At 38.8% G+C, this 18,513-nt stretch overlaps 2 protein-coding genes across 3 annotated transcripts in view; one reads left to right on the plus strand and one right to left on the minus strand.

Moving 5' to 3' along the window:
- The window catches only part of SEC22A (SEC22 homolog A, vesicle trafficking protein), a 1,054,631-nt gene that overhangs the window by 869,396 nt on the left and 166,722 nt on the right, over positions 1 to 18,513 (minus strand). The window lies entirely within an intron of this gene.
- The window catches only part of SEMA5B (semaphorin 5B), a 558,977-nt gene that overhangs the window by 501,820 nt on the left and 38,644 nt on the right, over positions 1 to 18,513 (plus strand). Inside the window, 4 exon segments of the mRNA XM_042445089.1 lie at positions 4,598 to 4,779; positions 12,631 to 12,774; positions 15,513 to 15,660; positions 16,950 to 17,175. Coding sequence (XP_042301023.1) covers positions 4,598 to 4,779; positions 12,631 to 12,774; positions 15,513 to 15,660; positions 16,950 to 17,175 — 700 coding nt within the window.

Consider the following 18,513-nt stretch of genomic DNA (forward strand, 5'->3'; position numbering starts at 1 on the left):
CAGAAGATAGGACTAGAACTGTTGGGCTTACATAACAGGATGCTGGTTTTTAGTAGATCAATAGACACTTAACAGTAAGACCATTTTGAAAATGGATATGCAGTTGGCCCTCACCATTTATGGGGGATTGGTTCCAAGGCTCCACACAGATACCTAAATCTGTGGCTGCTCAAGTCCCTTATATAAGAGCACAAGGCACCTGGCAGGGGGAGGGGAAGCAGGTGGAAAGATCCTTTCCCAAGCGCCTCACCAAAGACACAGGTGGTGAGATTGCTCGATCTCAGGACAGAAAGTTGGAGGCCCCCTGTAGAGTACAACTCTGTCCATAGCCAACATGGGCCACCACCAAATCAGGTTGTCCAGTTTCTGGAGGCACAGGAGGTCAGAGAGGCTCCACTGCTGGAACAGAGGGGGCCTGGTGGAAGTACGCTCATGGCCAAGATGGAGGAGAAGACAGCTTTTCAGTCCATAGCTGGTTGAATCACACATAATAAACCAGTGGATATGGAGGGCCAACTGTAGTTCCTAAGAGAACAAGGGATATTCCCTTGTTTGGTAGTTTTCACATAGAGGTCATCTGTTGAGGGTGCTTTAGCTCTGGACTTACTGTAATGAGCAGGAAGTTGGGCTTAAATTTTTTCTTCAACTCTATATAATTCTATAATTTGATTTCTTAACCAGAGTTCTGATCTTAGGTTCATATAATACAGTCAGTTCTCTGTATCCACAGATACTTTATCCACAGATTCAAGCATCCATGGCTTGAAAATATTCCAAAAAATATATAAATTACAAATAGGAAACCTAAATTTTGCCATTTTTATAGGGGAAACCATTTTAATATGTCATTGTATTTAATGGGACTTGAGCATCCATGGAATTTGCTATCCATGGGTATGTGCTGGTACCATACCCCAGTGGATAACAGGGGCCCACTGTATATCTAGCTGTACTAAATATTCCTCCCACTCCTGTAACAAGACTTTTAACATTGTAACATTCCCAGTGAATAATATTCTACAAAGCTACTGTTCAGTGGGAAGATTTTCTAATACATATGAGTATATATCAGTGGCTCAGAAGCACTACTTCAGCATCTGAGATTTACATGTCCTCAGTTTACCTTCATCGTTCTTGACCCAGCTAGTGATGTCCAGGAAGAAACCTGGATCTCCTCTTTTTGACTGGAGTTGACAGACTTAGTGGCTGCTGTACATCTGTGAAAGGTTACAGTGATCTCAAACCAGCAAACAGCTGATGCCTTCCTTTTTCTAGTCAGGGAGACATGGCAAAAGTATGTTTTTCTCTTCAAAAAGGCATGTTTATAGCCACCGTGTGTATTATATCCAGTCTCAGTATATTATAATTCCTTGGTCTCCATTTAATTTTAAAAAATGCATCCTTGTGCATTACTTCTGGTGCAATAATGCATTTTTAAAAATTGTATCTGTAAAAATGATAAGAACTACCCTGATTCTATTTTTCTCGGGAGAGCAATAAGACTTCACAAAAAGAAGCTTGCACAGGTTCTCGTAAAATGCAAGAGACTTCAAGGACAATGAAAAAACTTTAAAAAGATACACTCTGGAGTTTATCGCACCACAGAGGGAGGCATGGAAGGAGAACAAGTGGGGGACGCATTTTACTGCACAAAGAAGTCCCTCACTCATCTGTTCCATTCCTCATCCGTTCCCCATCTGTCCCAGAGGGACAGAACAGTTCTCTGATTCAGAACAGTTCTCAAAAATCACAGTCCTCTAGCGACAGATTGGGAAGGGAAGGGAAGGGAATGGAATGAGTGAGGAACTTCTGTGTACAGTAAAATGCGTCCCCCACTCGTTCTGTTCCCTTCCTGGCCCCTTTTGGACCTTTCTCCGACCATGCCAGGAGCCTGTGCGATAAACTCCTATATATACATTGCCCACCTTTACAAATTCTTGAATTGCAGTCTGGAATAATAGCATATTCTGCACAAAGTAAATTGAAAATACTATTACTTTGGCAGGGGGGAAGTAGAATTCAAGGGGCACAAAATGCAGAAGCATCCTTACTCATAACATTCTTGCATATACATTCCCTTATATGTTGGTGTGAAAAATCACAATACTTTTCTCTCTGCCATTTGAGAAAATAAATATTTCTCTGTAATATTCTCCCCATATTTAAACATCCTGAAATGTTGTAGGGGAATTCTTCTGTATAGAAAAATACACTTTATACGTATTTATTTCTCTGCATAGGAAACCTGTACAGGAAACAAGTTTTTTGAGATAAAAAATTACATGCCCCCCCCCTCCCTGAATAATGCTTCCACAACACTTCCGGACATTTGAATAGGGGAAGAAAATTGAACTAAATTCTTACTGGTCTATTATTTTTCACAGTAGGGTTCCCTGTATATCAGGAATACTGTTTTTCAGCCTTGGAACAAATAATGAATATTCTTTCCATCCTTACTCTCTACACCAGCATTTTTGCTGATTCTTACAATGAACAAAATGCCTTGAGGAAACCGTCAGTTTGCATAAACAAGCAATCTGTTGCTGTCCAGTGATTAGCATCTTGCACCCCATCATATATTTCCTCTGAACTTGGACTTGTGTAGAGTCACCATGAATAACCATCTTGACTGTGTCCTCCATGAATTTGTCTCAATGCCATCTGGGTTAGTGACAGTTTTGTAACTTAATTATGAGAATGCCAGGTTGACTGGGAGGGAGAGAGTAAAGATGAATGAAAGATTTCCCTCTTAACATCTATAAAAAGAAAAAAAAAACTTGGTTGAATGCACCCAGTTGCTTCAGTTTTACAACTTAGGCCTTGTCATCTTCCTGCTATTAATCTTACCCACTTTGTCTTCATCTTTCATAAATGTATGATGCTTCTAACTAAGCCAAACAGTCCAGCTGAGCTTTATCTGGAGCAGAGTGGAGAAATCTCCGTAGAGTACTCCCCCGTGATGTGTATTGCTTATGTACTTCTGAATTAGAGTGTGGTGAAAACAAAGCTTTGGAACAGATGTTTAAAGTCCTCTGACTACAGTGTGATGAGCATAATGACAGACCTAAATTACTTCCATGTCATTTCTCATAGACTTCAGATGGGGGATGGCTGTTCATAGGGGAGTGCCAAGGGAATGCTTAACTGTGCTGGAGGTGGGGTGGGGTTGATAAACAGTGAACTAGGAATGTATGATTTGTTATCCTATTTTCATTCCTAACTCATTGTGTGCTTTCAGATTTGCCTCGGATAAGAGCCATAGTATTTTGATTCTTTAGGGATGCATCCTCACTGCAGAAATAATCCAGTTTGACACCACTTTAACGTCTATGGCTCAATTATATTGAATTCTGGGATTTGTAGTTTGATGAGACATTTAGCCTTCACTGTCAGAGAGCTCTGGTGCCACAAGAAATTACATTTCCCAGAATTCCATAACACTGAGCCATGGCAGTTAAAGTGGTATCAAACTGGATTCTTTCTGCAGTGTGGATGTAGACAGTAAGTGAGAAAAGAAAGACCCCTCACCCTTCTCTCCTCAGTATTAATTAGTAGCTAAGGAAAGTGTCTAGGGAAGACTTCTTTCCTCCTTCCACTTATCAACTGTGGGGTAAATGCTCCTACTCAGCAGATTATGGACAAGGCCTTTATCAGGAAACCATTCTGCTTCACTTGTGGTGTGTGTGTGTTTGGTTCAGATGATATCAGATTCCATTTGCAACCCACCTGCATTTTCCCACATCATCATCTGTCTTTTTTCCGAGTATTGAAAATCTGTATAGGAAAAAAGTTAGAATAACTGCACAGTGTATCTCCAGATTGGTAGTGCTAGGAGTTACCTGTATGGAGGCCATCTCTCTTCTTTCTGAAATGAGATGAAGGAAAAGGATACGCTTAAGTAGAGTGACAGAAAGTGGACATCAGACTGTCCAGATGTTAGACTGCAGAACCCCTCAGATCTAGCAAATGGGTGAGGGACATTGGAAGTTACAGCCCAACAATCTTCAGGGTGGAGGTGGGAGGGGCTTTTTTCCTAAAATAAAAGATACCCATATCATCTTCTTTTGTGCTGTAGAAGGATACAAATGTCATTACTCAGCAATGCACTGTGGGAGCAACCGAAATGAAAAATACAGGGATCTGAAACATCTTCCCATCAGCCACTGCTTGTCAGTTTGGTGCAATGAAAACATGGAGGATGTAAACCATATTCACTTAACATGCTAGAACTGCTAATTAAAATGTTGCCATTGGTGTTTGAATTGAACTGTAGCCGAAATGAGAGTTCACAAGCAAGAAGCCGGAATTTGTGCCATTTATTTAATCTCCTATTTCCATAAGGTATTCATTCTATTTCCATCCACAGCACATGCAAGAGGACTACTGGGTGTTCTTGCTTTATGTTTACCTAGAAGAACCCACTTGTCTTTATGAGTTAAAGATGCAGTGTGAAATCCTGAGGCAAATATTGACATGGCATTGGAGAGAGAGGAAAGATTCTCAGACATATCTCTGTGTCTACAGCAACTTTGCATGCACCCCACAGCAGCTTACAGTGTGTACACTCACCACAATGATTTGTCTTTATTTAAATTAGGTGAAAAATCTGATGGTTGATGGGCGGTTGGGGGCCTGGTCCCCATGGCAACCTTGTGAGCATTCAGACGGAGATAGCACAGGCTCTTGCATGTGCAGATCACGGACGTGTAACAACCCTCAGCCTCAGTGTGGTGGACGTGACTGTGAAGGAGCCAGGATAGAGATTGCAAATTGCTCAAGGTACTCTAATGTGTGTGCCTTTTCTGTGCAAGAGAGATTAATATGGTTGCTTTCATTGTCTATTGATTGTCCTTGTGTTACCTCTTGGTCAAACATTATTATTATTATTATTATTATTATTATTATTATTATTATTAATAATCTTTATTTATAAAGCGCTGTAAATTTTAAAAAAACATACCTACAATCTTCCTGATGGTTTGGGGCACAACTTCCAAAGTCTCCTTACTATTGACTATCCTAGCAGGGGTTTTCTAGGAATTAAATGTATACAATATCAAGAGGGCTGAAGGTCCCTCACCTCTGGCTTAGAATGTCAAAGTGGGAACAAAAGAAGCAACCCTGTTGTAACTTCTTTTTATATAAGAACATAGGGTTTGGGGAGACATTGTTCCTTATTTAGGGCTGCTATCAGTGAACCTTATGTTTTTCACAAAATGGGTGTTATGGTAAAAAGAAAGAACCATGCACATGTCTAAAAATCCTTAGAGAAAGGCAAGGATAAAAATGTAATAAAAATAAACATAATATCCTGATATTGGAGATATTTCTCAAATGTAAAGAAAGTTTATCATGGCACCCATCTCTGTGCAACAATTGGCAACGCAACAATTCCCGGGTTCACATATTTACATCACTCAGTGCCATTCTTTGTTCTATTTCACATAATCACAAACTTGGATTAGAATCACCACAATTTACCTTAAAAGGGACAGGTTTTTGGAATGACAGTGACAACATGGGAATTGGCCTTATATGTGACAGTGGGTACTTGGCCATCTGCCTAGTATCCAGCCTAGTGTTGTTTACTGACATCAGCTCTCTGAGGCCTCTGGCACAGATCTTCTGCTAAGATCTGTTTAACTGGAAATGCTGGGATGAAATATGGGGCCTTCTGTATGTTGAGCTGTGGCCCACAGTGCACTCTGCTACTCAGCCATGAGATGAGATGATAGCAAGATGGGTGGGAGGTTCTAATAGGAAAATGGTATAGGTCTATTGTGAAGCAGAAAGAGTACTGCAAAGCAGATTTTTTATTTGTATTTGTGTCCTCTTTATAGCCCCTGAAGAAAGCCCTTTTTAAAATACAGGCCAAAACTTGTTGGGCTTTTAAAATGAATAAGCAGTTGACCGTCTTTGAGCACATGGATTCTGCCTCCTTTTTTTTTGTTTGTTTCCTACTCTCTATTGAAGCAGTCAAAGTCAAATCAGAACCATTTCCCACCCACAGCAGCACACACATGTATGCACAAAACTCTCTTGATGTAAAAGATAAACTATTGGAGGTTTCTGTTGATCTCCTGTGTCTAGTTTGGCTCTCAGTTGCTTTACTTGATAATGAGAATTTAATCCATTAACATGCATTAGCCATTCTCTCTCTCTGTGTGTGTATCTCTCCACACACACACACACACACACACACACACGCATAGAATAGTATTTAAAGCTTGATTAATAGACTTAGATTTCTCTCCCTTTGACCCCCATCATGTCAAGAGTTGAACTACAGTCAAAATGTTTGACCAAGAATGTTTCATTCTTTGCTCTACTAAAACACCAACAACATCATCTTGCACGCTGTATATATGTTCCCCCTTGTATCTTCTGATTGCAGATCTGAAAATTTCTCACTGAACTGTGTTTTCCTAAAGTCCCATTTTAACAGATTTTTAAGAGTCTAGTACTGCTTAAATATTAAAACAAATGGAATCCAAACTAACCAACTTTTTAAAAAGTGCTAATTTGAGGCTTGGCTCACAAACTTTTGAAAAATGTAGGACTGCCCATAGGAAAAATAAGGCATAGTTATTATACAGATGAATGTCATGGTGTGTTAATGAAAAAGCAAGAGAAATCTGACTTTTCTCATTAATATAATATGACTGCTTCTGGCCAGGTAGCTGAGCTGAAAAGACAGTTAAGGCATCCTCTTGCTTTCCTGAGTCACCGAGCACCAATTTTCACATCTGTTATTTACCCTGAATCTGTGTCATCATGACCAGTCTGCATGCAAGCTAGTCTCCAGCTGTCATCATGGTCTTGATCGTGTGCCTTTTATTGGCTGTTTGCCCTTCTTTTTTTTCTTTTAGAGTTGGAGAAACAACTATTTGGCAAAAGAATTAGTGAGACTGATATACATATGTATATCACAAGCTGCAAGGATGGCAGTGTACACTTTAACAGTCTTAACTTATGTACTTGAAGGAATTTGGTTCACTTTTCTTTGGTACACCATTTTTGGAAAGACTGCTCTTCATCTCTACCATAACATTGTGGCCAGTGATGATGTACAAATTTTCCTCACACCATGTAGAATCGTTATGAAAAATACATTTACATATTTCATGTATATTCTTTAGTAGTTCTTTTGCAGATGGTTTCTCAACCAGCCTTCATTTTAACTGTTGTGACATGTGACTAGATTTCTTTCTCTCATTGATGGTAAATTAATGATTTTCAATTCCTTGCATACAGAATATTAGCTTTTGAAAGAAAAGTAATAGCTAAACTAATCTGACTAATTTCTAATATAGAGACTTTTAATCTGCAAGTAATTATTATAATCTTGTTTTTTCTTATAAAAACACTGTAGTAGATCACTGTTCCTATTTTCCAGAAGAGGAATTGAGAATGTTTTTCAAAACATCCAAATGTGCCAGTGATTGAACATGGGTTCTCTCTGTATATTAAAGCAAATGCATTTTAATTCAATTGTCTGCTAAGTTATTCCATATTTTTGGACAGCCATATGTACAGCTGATACAACTTCACCATGTGGAACGTTCTTTTTAATGAAAGAGATATAACATGCAAGAGACATAAGGCAGCTGATGTAATCATTTAGTCATTGCCAACAATATGATCTCCAAAGAACTGGATACTACAGGATTAGCCCACAGGATGTAGATGAGAAGTGCATTTACTGTTAAAATTTAGTGACTCTTAATGAATACAGCCATATGTTTGATCATCTCGCACTCTTTACAGGCCTAGAAATTCCATTTTAAGTGGATTCATATGGCATTGTGTTGTTGTTGTTGTTAATTAAGGTGCGTTAAAAAGATTTTTTGTAATAACCAATATATAACATTAGAAATACCACTTGTCTAATGAACACTTTATTGAGAACTGTCTAAATGTAGAATATAAATTAACTTCTTTTTAAAAAACATAAATAATCTAAACAAATATGTACATACGTAGTAGAACTTTAGTTATCCAAATATTCTTGATGCGGTCCAAAACATTGAGACAATCAGATGTTTGGCTAAACGGATGACTTACTTACATAGGGCTATTATAGGTCATCATGAAGGCATAAGTGCGCGCGTGCACACACACACACACACACACACACACATTAAGATAAAGATGCATCAAAATGTATCATTTTGGGAGGCTTTTTAAAAAGTATAAATGAAGTTCAAATACTTACAGTTTTATTGTCTGTGTTCCCCTCCCCCTTTTGTCTGGATTTGGGGTAACATGCAGGGATAGCTGTGTTGGCCATTGAGTAAATTCAAATAAAAATCCAGCAAAAATGTAAACAAAAATCCACCAAGTAGTGATACCTTTATTGGCCAACTGAAATGCACAATATACTTGTTGCAAGCTTTTGAAGCTCCACTGGCTTCTTCATCAGGCAAGATGTTACATACCAAACAGGAGAAAAATCAGAGATGTTAGTAAGATGCCTGTGTTTTGTTGTTTCTGTTCTTAGTTAAGATGGTATGGGGAGGGTATCTTTAGCAGGCTGGCCCCTTCTCCTGCTGGCCATGTGGGAATTGGGAGATTTTCAAAGTCCAGAAAATTTAAAGTCCATTTGCATATCAATAAGGACTCCTCTGTTTATATGCAAATGGACTTTAAATTTCCTAGATTTTGCCCAATTCCCACATGGCCAGAGGAGGAGGGGCCAGCCTGCTAAAGATACCCTCCCCACATGCCATCTTAACTAAGGACAGAAACAACAAAAAGCAGGCATCTTATAGCATCTCTAATTTTCCTCCTGTTCGGAACGTAACATCTTGCCTAATGAAGAAGCCAGTGGAGTTTCAAAAGCTTGCAACAAATATATTGTGCATTTCAGTTGGCCAATAAAGGTATCACTACTTGGTGGATTTTTGTTTACATTTTTGGGATGATCGTTTGTAATTTGATACTGTGCCTTTCCAGCTAGGCAAAAAGGCAAAAGCAAGGTCTGGTTAAATCATGGCTTTAGTAAGTCATGGAGAGGAGTGGTTTTTCCTCACCTACTTGTGGAAGAAAAACACAACACTACTAAAATTGGGCTGCCAAAAGAATGAAGGAGCTGATAATGAACTTGAAAAGTGTGAATGTACTCAGGTTTTAATTTGAATCTTCCTGCTGCAACTGGTGTCCTGCCAGTTATCCCCCAGTTGCCAGGCACTTTAATTAGTTCAATCAACTTTTTGAAAATGGGCACATCTGTTCATCTGTTCTACTTCCAGGAACAGAAGCAAGAGGATAGCTTGTGATACCCACTTGGTATTGAACTTTAGAAAATAGCTAGCATCACTTAAATCAGGACCAACAAGTTAGGGACAGCAGATATATTGAAGTGAATGAAAAACTGCATTCTGATGGCTCGTAATATGGTAAAATCTTGAGGGTAGGGAAATGACTTTGTTCCTGAGATTTATTTTATATTGAGATCATTTTTTTCATTCCACAAAAGTCACTTACTTGTTTGAGAAATAAGCAGCATATTCTCAGCCGTTCTCAAAAGATTTGACCATCATATCTGAATGTTTGTTTGTTGCTCTCTCAGTTGTTAAATGATGTTCTTGATATTAATACAGTCTTTTGGGATTTTGATTTAATGCAATTTTTCTGAGGAAAAGCGGTGGTGATGGAAATCACTGGTGGCGGTTTACTTATTTATTTTTATCTTCCCTTTAATAATAATAATAATAATAATAATAATAATTTTTTATTTATATTTCCCACCTCTCCCTGCAGATCGAGCTGGGATTACAGCAAATAAAATCAACAGCACAAATTAAAAAATGCCATACTACATAAAATAGTCAATAAAACCCCACAAAATACTGGTACAATCATCAAAATAGCCAAATCGTCATCTGTTTTCTATACTATCGAATCAGGTGTGGAGAAATTCTTTTAGGATCAGCTATAGAAGGTCAGATGGATAGGCCCACTGGAAGAGATCCATCTTAAGTGCCTTCTTGAAGGCTTCTAAGGTGGTGATGAGAATGTTTCCAGTTTCCAAAAAATCTTCATTTGGTTTATCTTTTATACTCTGCCTCAGTTTTAGGGGCTCATTCTGTAAACTTGGCTGATGGATTCTTTCATTGTTGGCACTTTGGTTCATTCTCATTTTGGGGCAAATAGTATTCTTATAATCCATATTTTCTATTCAATTCCAAATCCATAATATCCAACAGAAACATTTCTGATGACATTTACAAACACTACATTTGAAATTGTGTGAATTAACACACCAGCCTTAGACCACACATCGATTTTCACATTATGGCCCATATTTTGTGGCTCACCTTATCATGCATTCTTTTTTTTAAAAAAATTATTAAGTTCGTACAATATTTTCCCCAGATCAAGAGGGACTACAAAAGATCTAAATAGATGCTGTTTGGAACTCACACAAGTATAAACACAGAAATTGTTTTCCCCCAGGATTAAAACCATTTAAACTGCATCCATTTTAAAAGTATGAAATTAAAATAGCGCAGCATACCATTTAAAGCTATTTCTTTATAAATGTATACAGTTGGCTCTCCTTATCCACAGATTCTTATCCATGGATTCAAGCATCCACCATTTGAAAATACTATAAAACTATACAAATTCTAAAAAGCAAACCTTAATTTTGCCACTTTATATAAAGGACACCATTTTACTACTCCATTGTATTTAATGGGACTTTAGCATCCACAGATTTTGATATTTATGGACGGCTCTGGAACCAAACCCTAGCAGATGCTAAGGGCCCTTTTATCTACAAGGTGATAGAAAGAGTGAGCCTAATCTCCTAGAAAGGGAGATCCAGAGCCTGGGGGAGTTACCAAGAAGGACTTGTCCCATATTTCCACCTGACCTGCTGTGAGGGTGGTAGGACTGAGAAAACCTCTCAAAGCCTGGAACAGATTGTGTCCCTCACCTAGCCTGGATCGAATGGTTCAGCGCTTTATACTGTAGGCGGTACCCAGAACTTTTAACTGTGGCCAGAAATAGATCAATAGCAAGTGGAATTGTTTTAACAAAGGAAACTAGCCACAGCTTTTCAGGCCAACTGAAGTTTCCAAGCACTTTTCAAAGGCAGAACTGTGTAGAGTGCATTATAGAAATCCAAACAGTTTAGAACTAAGGCATGTATCACTGTGCCCCAATCTGATGCCTCCAGACATGGGTGCAGCTGGCATGGTAGCTTTAACCACAAATACACGCCTGGCCACAAATGACAATGAGTGAAAGGTATCCAGGCAAGGAAAGCAAATGACATTGAGGGAAAGCTTTTTGATAAATTAGCAGCGAGCAGCAGTTAAAATACTGGATGTAGCAATCTACCTATTCACAATCATGCTGTACAATCAAAGTATGACCGACACTAATGCTAGGAGCATTAGAATCTTAAAAATACTAAGTATTATAAAAATATAATAAAGTTATCTCATCTACATGGTTAGGAAATGTTAGTTAAGATTTTGGACTAGTGATGCTTTGGTTTAATGTGGTGGCATTTAGGTTCCATTGGGACATTATACTTGCATCGTCCCTCATTTATGAGTAATTCTTGCAGAAATGTACAGCTCTCCACCAGAAGTCCCCACTCAGTTGCCATACTGCCTCTCTGCCTTTTCACTGTGTCTGACTGGCAGCCCAGGCATGCTCAAGTCTCTTTCTCAAAGCCAGTCTCTTTCCAATGACTGGTATGATACCTCTTCCCTTCCCAGCTGTACTGTTAGGCTGAGGGAAAGAGAAAAGGACCTGACACCCACTGGCATTGCCTTGCTCCATTGCAGAGATCTACAGAACTGCTGTTCCTCTAAATAAAGGAGAGAGATGTATACGTACCACACTATCTTGTTGCTCTGCCTCACAACAGCCACCTTAGCCACTTCATCCAGAGAAGCTTCACTTCCCTTTCTCTACTCCTGCCCTGTAAGTCTGGTACAACTCCTTGGATCTAGTGTAAGGATGCTGGCAGGGCTATCCAATCTGCCAGCATTACATAGGCGTTCTTTAAAAAAAAAGATTCATAAACTGTTCCAAGCTTTTAAAATGATGGTGTAGAGTAGTACTTCTAGGGATGATCCTTTTTTCTTTTCCTTTTCCTGCTATTTTGAAGACTGTTGTCATAGTTGTGTCTCTTTGCTACAACTTTTAATGTTTATCAGTGATGTCTTAGTAAGAGACCATAGAATATTTAATTGCCCTTTCTACCACCTGAATAATTGTTACCCTTCCAGTATCCTGTATATTAGTCCTCAGGACATTATCATATAAATTTCACCAGCACACAAAATTATAAAGGATTGTTATGAGTGAGGGGGAAGGTAGAGTGTTGGATTTTTTAAGAAATAGAGGCCAATTTATGTTTTATGATTATGCTTGCTTGAAATAGACATTGATGAAGACTCAGAGCCCATAGGAACTACTAACACTAACTTTCTGTCTGTTTCTTGGGTTTAATTTTACTAACATATTTTGTAGAGCCAGTCACTCTGCACAACCTGCTGGGTACGCCATAGCCAGTGGTGTTGAATTTTCCATGAAGTTGAGAATAAATTAATTAATTAACCCAGATGCCATGTTTTATCTCTCTTCCTTCCCCCTCCCCTCTGTCAGGAATGGAGCTTGGACACCATGGTCGTCCTGGGCCCCCTGCAGCACTTCCTGTGGGATTGGCTTTCAGGTCCGTCAGAGGTCGTGTAGCAACCCTGCTCCGCGATACGGAGGCAGGGTCTGTGTCGGACAAAGCAGAGAGGAGCGGTGAGAGTCGTTCCCCATCCCTAAACATCTTGGCTCAGAGATCTGGGTTTTTGTGGGTTTGGGGTTTTTTGAGGAATATCTATGCTACATGGATTAGTGTCCCTTCCCAGTTGTCTTCTCCCAGATGAACCTGGCCATTCCTGAGATCATGGTTTGAGGCCTCACTCATGGTGGTCCCCATCTACATAGGCTGGGCAGCTGGCCACAGAATAGAGCCTTCTCTGTGGTAATGCCATGGTTATGGAATAGTCCCGTCAGAAATGCTTATTTGCAACCCACTCTTTTATTTTTCAGGCACCGCTTAAAAACTATTTTGCTTTCCCCGGGCTTTTCTGAGTGCTATAATGACAATACATTCTACTACTAGTGGGAAAGGTTTAATTTGTTTTGTGAATATTTCAGGTTAATCTTTGTTAAGATTGTTTTTATATTCATCTTTTAGGATTTTTTATATTAAATTGTAAGCTGCTTTGCAGCCCCTGGGATAGAAAAGGAGGATACAAATATTTAAAGTACATCAAGATGTTGTCATAGCATTTAATCACATCATGATTATTTAAAATAGGCATCTTTTAAACAGTGTGTCAGCATTAAGTTGTCAAGGTTCCTGAATGTAGATAGTTGCCTTTGATTGTTGCATAATGTTGCCTCTCACAGCACAACCACTCTGAGGAGAATGCTTGCACAGAATTGCAAGACATGTTTTTTCTCCTCTAAAAACAAATCAAGGTGATGAGTGTCAGTACAAATGGACCCACCTGTTTAGGAAAAGACAGGTTTGTAGAATTACAAAAAAAAAAAAAAAAAATCTTAAAAACAATCTAAAGGGGCATCTCTCTTTCCCCCTACCAATCGGTGTAATAAACACTAATAGGTGCATTTGGCAGGCAGTGCTGTTTAAGTACTGTATGTAGTTGTGAGGTAGAAATGAAATAATCATCTGGTCATGACTGGCAGGAACTCTGATAGAAATATGCCTTCTAGAAGGCACATTTTGCTCTGCAGCATTTTATATTTCACTTCTGAAAGTTTGTAACAGAAAACAAACAACAACAACAGAAGAAAATAAGCACAACAGAAATAAATGTTCACAATTATTCAAGGCGATTTAAAGGCACTAACAGCACCTACAAACGGGAGGGGGGATTCATTATTGTTTAATCTGCTTTGTACAAAGTATGCTGCATGGCTGCTGCTTTTAAAAACAACTGTAGGATTAATACTTTGCTTGTTCAGGCAAATCAGCCAGTTGTCACCACTACAGACCATGGAGTAAAGCAGGTGGATATAGGTGGAAAGGAGTTGCCTGTGTACATAGAGGGAGAGCTCCTTGGGGGTGTTGTTAATGATGTTTATTTATTTATTTGTGTAAAATTACATGAAGTTAAAATTAACCTGTAAGGCAGTTCCTGTATCTCTAGCTTGTTGGCTTCTGCAAAATGCACCTGTAAACAGTCTAGACAACTTAGGGCCTTTTGATATGTAATGCTGTAAGCATGGAGGCAGTTTGTAGTCCTTTGTACCACAAAGGAAGAGTTATCCTAGCATGTTGCTATGAAGAAAAAGGCAATATACCTGTAGCAATGTGAAAATAATTTAATGTAAATCAGGTTTTAAAGCCCTATAATACCATCACTGGGGAATGGAATACATCCACAATTTGGAAGATCATGAGAAGACTGCATTCCATGACCATCAGTGGACCCAGGATTTGAAAACATAAGTGGTATTTTTCCTGAAAGTGCAGATGTATATGCAAAACATTTCTTGACCTAAAATATCTAGACAAGCATCTTTAGAGAGTTAGCATAAAATAGACATTTCATGTCGCTATTCCGAACTCTACATATTTCCATAGTTGACTAGATCCATGGCCCTTGGAAAGTACAGATGCACATTTAATGCCTATAACTTACTATAAATTATTTATTGGCCTAGGATTTCAAACAGAAGCCTCTTCAAGAATTTAGAATGGAAAAGACCTTTCATTTCATTATTCTGAACTCTAGATATCTGCAATTTTTGACAAGAAACAGTACTTGAAACAGTACTTTCACTGAACTTAAAGATAATATTTCTTTAAGGAATTGAATGATTAAATTGGAGTAAGAATATCTTTGTTTTAAAGCACACAAAATATATTTTTATTCAAGATATGTATAGAAAGTGTCATATGACATAGCTAAGTATCATTTTAATTTATACTGGGGTTCCTGGGGAAAATAGATAGATCGATGATAGGGAGATAGCTAGCTAGCTAGAATAGCGAGATCGATAGACAGACAGACAGACAGATGTTAGTAAGCAAAGTGACCTTATTCAGTTAAAATGGTTATGCTTCAAGTGTATATTGATGTACTAAATGAAATAACATCCAATTCTTGAAGGGTATCCAGTTCCTTGGCTTGGACACAGACAATACCAGTGTGGATCAGTACAAACAAGAAATGCTTTAATGGCAGTGAAATCAAAGGCGTAAAATTGTCAGTTCTCATTGTTTTAAATGGGACTAAAACACAATTCATGTATCTCGGCTAAATCTCTTCCTTGTGGTGCTTGAATTGAGTTTCTAGTCAGTCAGACAGATGGTAGCTTCCTGGAAATATGATTTCTTTTTTCTAGTGTTAGTGTTTATTTGAGGCGTCATTTAGAACTTCCCCTTGCCCTTTGGTACTCAGGGACACTGACTGGGCTGCTTCTTTCTCCCCCCTCCATCCATGCAACTTTCCCCCATTTAGGTTCTGCAATGAGAACAGTCCATGCCCTTTACCAATCTTCTGGTCTTCATGGGGCCCTTGGAATAAATGCAGTGCAAACTGTGGTGGAGGAGTGCACTCGAGGCAGAGGTCCTGTGAAAATGGAAACACCTGCCCAGGATGTGCTGTGGTATGTTTTACTTTAGATAATCTAGATGCTATTTTCCCCTGTTACATTTCTGTTAGTCTTTTGAGATTTGCATTCAACACCTGTCCAGATCTTAATGCAGGAGGAAGAAAGAGCTTAGGATGTGATAGGAAATGGACTAGGTTGTGGGCATAGGGAACAATGGCACTGACAAGGTCCTTGGACAAGATGCTCTCTAGGCTCTTTGACACAATCCTTGTCTCTTTCCATCTGGTTTCTGTCTGCCCAAAATACCCTCCTACCCTCCTTGCAGACTGCTGGGCTCTCTGCCCACTATCACCCAAAACATTCATTCGCTTCTCTCTTTTCCCCTTCTCTGGTGTTCATTCTTCCCCCAGTCTTTCTTTTTGGTGTACACTGCCTGCCACATACACAATAAAGTGATGGGGCTAACAGCAGATCACCTGCTACAGTGGTGATTAACAACCTGCAGTTATGGAATGCCAAGAAACATACCTTTCATTTAGCCTGATGGAGAATTCTGTGTTAATTTGAAAACTCTGCTTCTGTGAAACCAATACTTAAAATTGATGCCTAATGAATCATGACATATCTTGAAGGTTCCTTTACATTTTAGCATCACATCAAAAAAACTCAGGATGTTTTACTTTAAATAAGTCCAGACAAGTCTATGAACATAATAGGCTAGGGTAAGTGAAATGAGGCCAGATTAGTTCTCAGCAATCACATTGAGCTTTGTGGTACAAAGAAAACAAGGCAGTAACTGAAGACATATTTAAGAAGGTGGTAAAATCTGACCTACACTGGGCTTTTCCAAAGATTTGTTAACTGGGTTAGTTTGCCATCCCATCTGATTATTCACACCATCATCCTAATAATGGTCATTTCATGAGTCTGAAATAAAAATGGAGATTCTACTACATGTGTGTTGCTTGCATTGTTTTGCTGAGGCCAAAAGCATTGTTTTGCTGAGGCCAAAAGCAATACAGTTTGTTAATTTTTAGGTGCTACAAGATTCTTTCTTGCTTTTGCTTTAAAAGGCCAGCTTAGTTACCTCATAGGAAAATGTTATGGAGAGATCAGTGATTAGACCAGATCTCCTAAAATTTTTGTTTTTACTTAATGCAGTTATGAGTGACTGCAGGTTTCATTGGAGCAACAGTGACCAATATTTGCATACATGCCTTTTGAGCTTTGTTTCTGTCTCTGCTGAAACCTACTCAGAAGGTTGTTTTAATGTTTATTAAATTTCATGTTACTATGTGCAATTGTCAAGCATGTGTTTCTTCTTCTCCTTCTCCTTTCTATAGGAGTATAAAACATGCAACCCAGAGGGCTGCCCAGAAGTGAGGAGAAACACACCATGGACACCATGGATGCCCACAAATATCACCCAGAGTGGTGCTCGCCAGGAGCAACGCTTCCGCTACACCTGCCGTGCTCAGCTGGCTGACCCTCATGACCTCCAGTTTGGTAGAAAGAAGACAGAGAGTCGATTCTGCCCCAATGATGGTTCAGCAGTTTGCGACACTGATTGTATGTCCTGCCCAACTGCAGTTAACCTGAGGGTCAAGCTAAACTCCTTTTTTATTTTTATGGGTGGCATGGGCAGATGAAGAGTATGGTTTTATAAATAGTAAAAGCCAGACTTTGTTAATAGCAATGGAGCAAATGAAAGTCGGCAGACTGGGACTGGAATGGATTAACATTATGACATTTACTTGGAATTTTGAATATAAAGGCATCAAGTCAGTGAGTGGAAGTGGGAGCAGGGTCCGTTATCTTAATTTCTGTGTCTTGAGTCATCCTTCAAACATTTGCCCAGTAGCATGGGTACCATTTTAGCTTGGCTCACATTGCAAGGGTACACAGAATGACCATGTGAGAATCTGTAAATGAGGGAAACAAAGAACCATGTGGTTAAAATCACACACATTGATATTGACAGGGCCAATCAATTTTTTTTCTGGTTTCATTTTGGTTTCTGCTGCTCACTATGTGATGAACATAACCTGTATTTTCTATAGATCTTATGGTTTGGCCAGATAGACATAAACATAACTTCCATTTTGAAAAGAATGAAGTTCCATTTTGTGTAAATTGGCAATTATAGTTTGTTCCATATCTTACATGGATCCCCTTGTCACTTAAGCAAAAGCCTATTTTGCCTCCACCTTTTTTTTCTTCTTCCTAATCCTTCAGATCAGTGTTGTGAAAAATTTTTTTATTAGCATCCCCCAGAGATTGGATATATAATTACACCCAGAGATTTGTTGGATAAACGTTCTAACCATTGCTGGCCTGGAATCTCCAAATCAGTTAATAGTCTCTTACCAAGCAGACCGAGCTGGCAATAACTAATCACGAAAGTTGATCTTGGTGCTGTGATGGAAAGCTCAGTGAAAATATTGACCCAGTGTCTGGTTGCTGTGAATTCCCTGCCAAGAATCATTAGGGAAAGGGCTAAAAATAAAACTGTCAATATCGTAGTAGCTCTTTATGCACTAAATAAATCTGTAGTGCACTCACACTTAACATACTTTGTGAAGGTGTGGTTTCTGCAGAAGGATCTGAAAAGTTACCCAAAGTGCTGACTTTCTAAACTAGAATTATCAGGGAGTTTGTACAATTCTCTGATGAGGAAAGATTAGAATGTTTGCCTTTTACTAGTTCAGAAAAAAATTCAAGTAAGGGTGGGTCATGATAGAGGTCTATAGAAAAATGCAGGCTGTGGAAGAAGTAGATTAAGAGACTCTAACTCTCAAAATTAGTACAGTACTAGGATGACATCCTGTGAAGCTGAATGGTGGTAGATTCATGACAAAGAAGAAGAAGAAGAAGAAGAAGAAGAAGAAGAAGAAGAAGAAGAAGAAG

The sequence above is a fragment of the Sceloporus undulatus genome, chromosome 1 (genome assembly GCF_019175285.1).
Source record: "Sceloporus undulatus isolate JIND9_A2432 ecotype Alabama chromosome 1, SceUnd_v1.1, whole genome shotgun sequence".
In the NCBI taxonomy this organism is placed as follows: Eukaryota; Metazoa; Chordata; class Lepidosauria; order Squamata; family Phrynosomatidae; genus Sceloporus; species Sceloporus undulatus.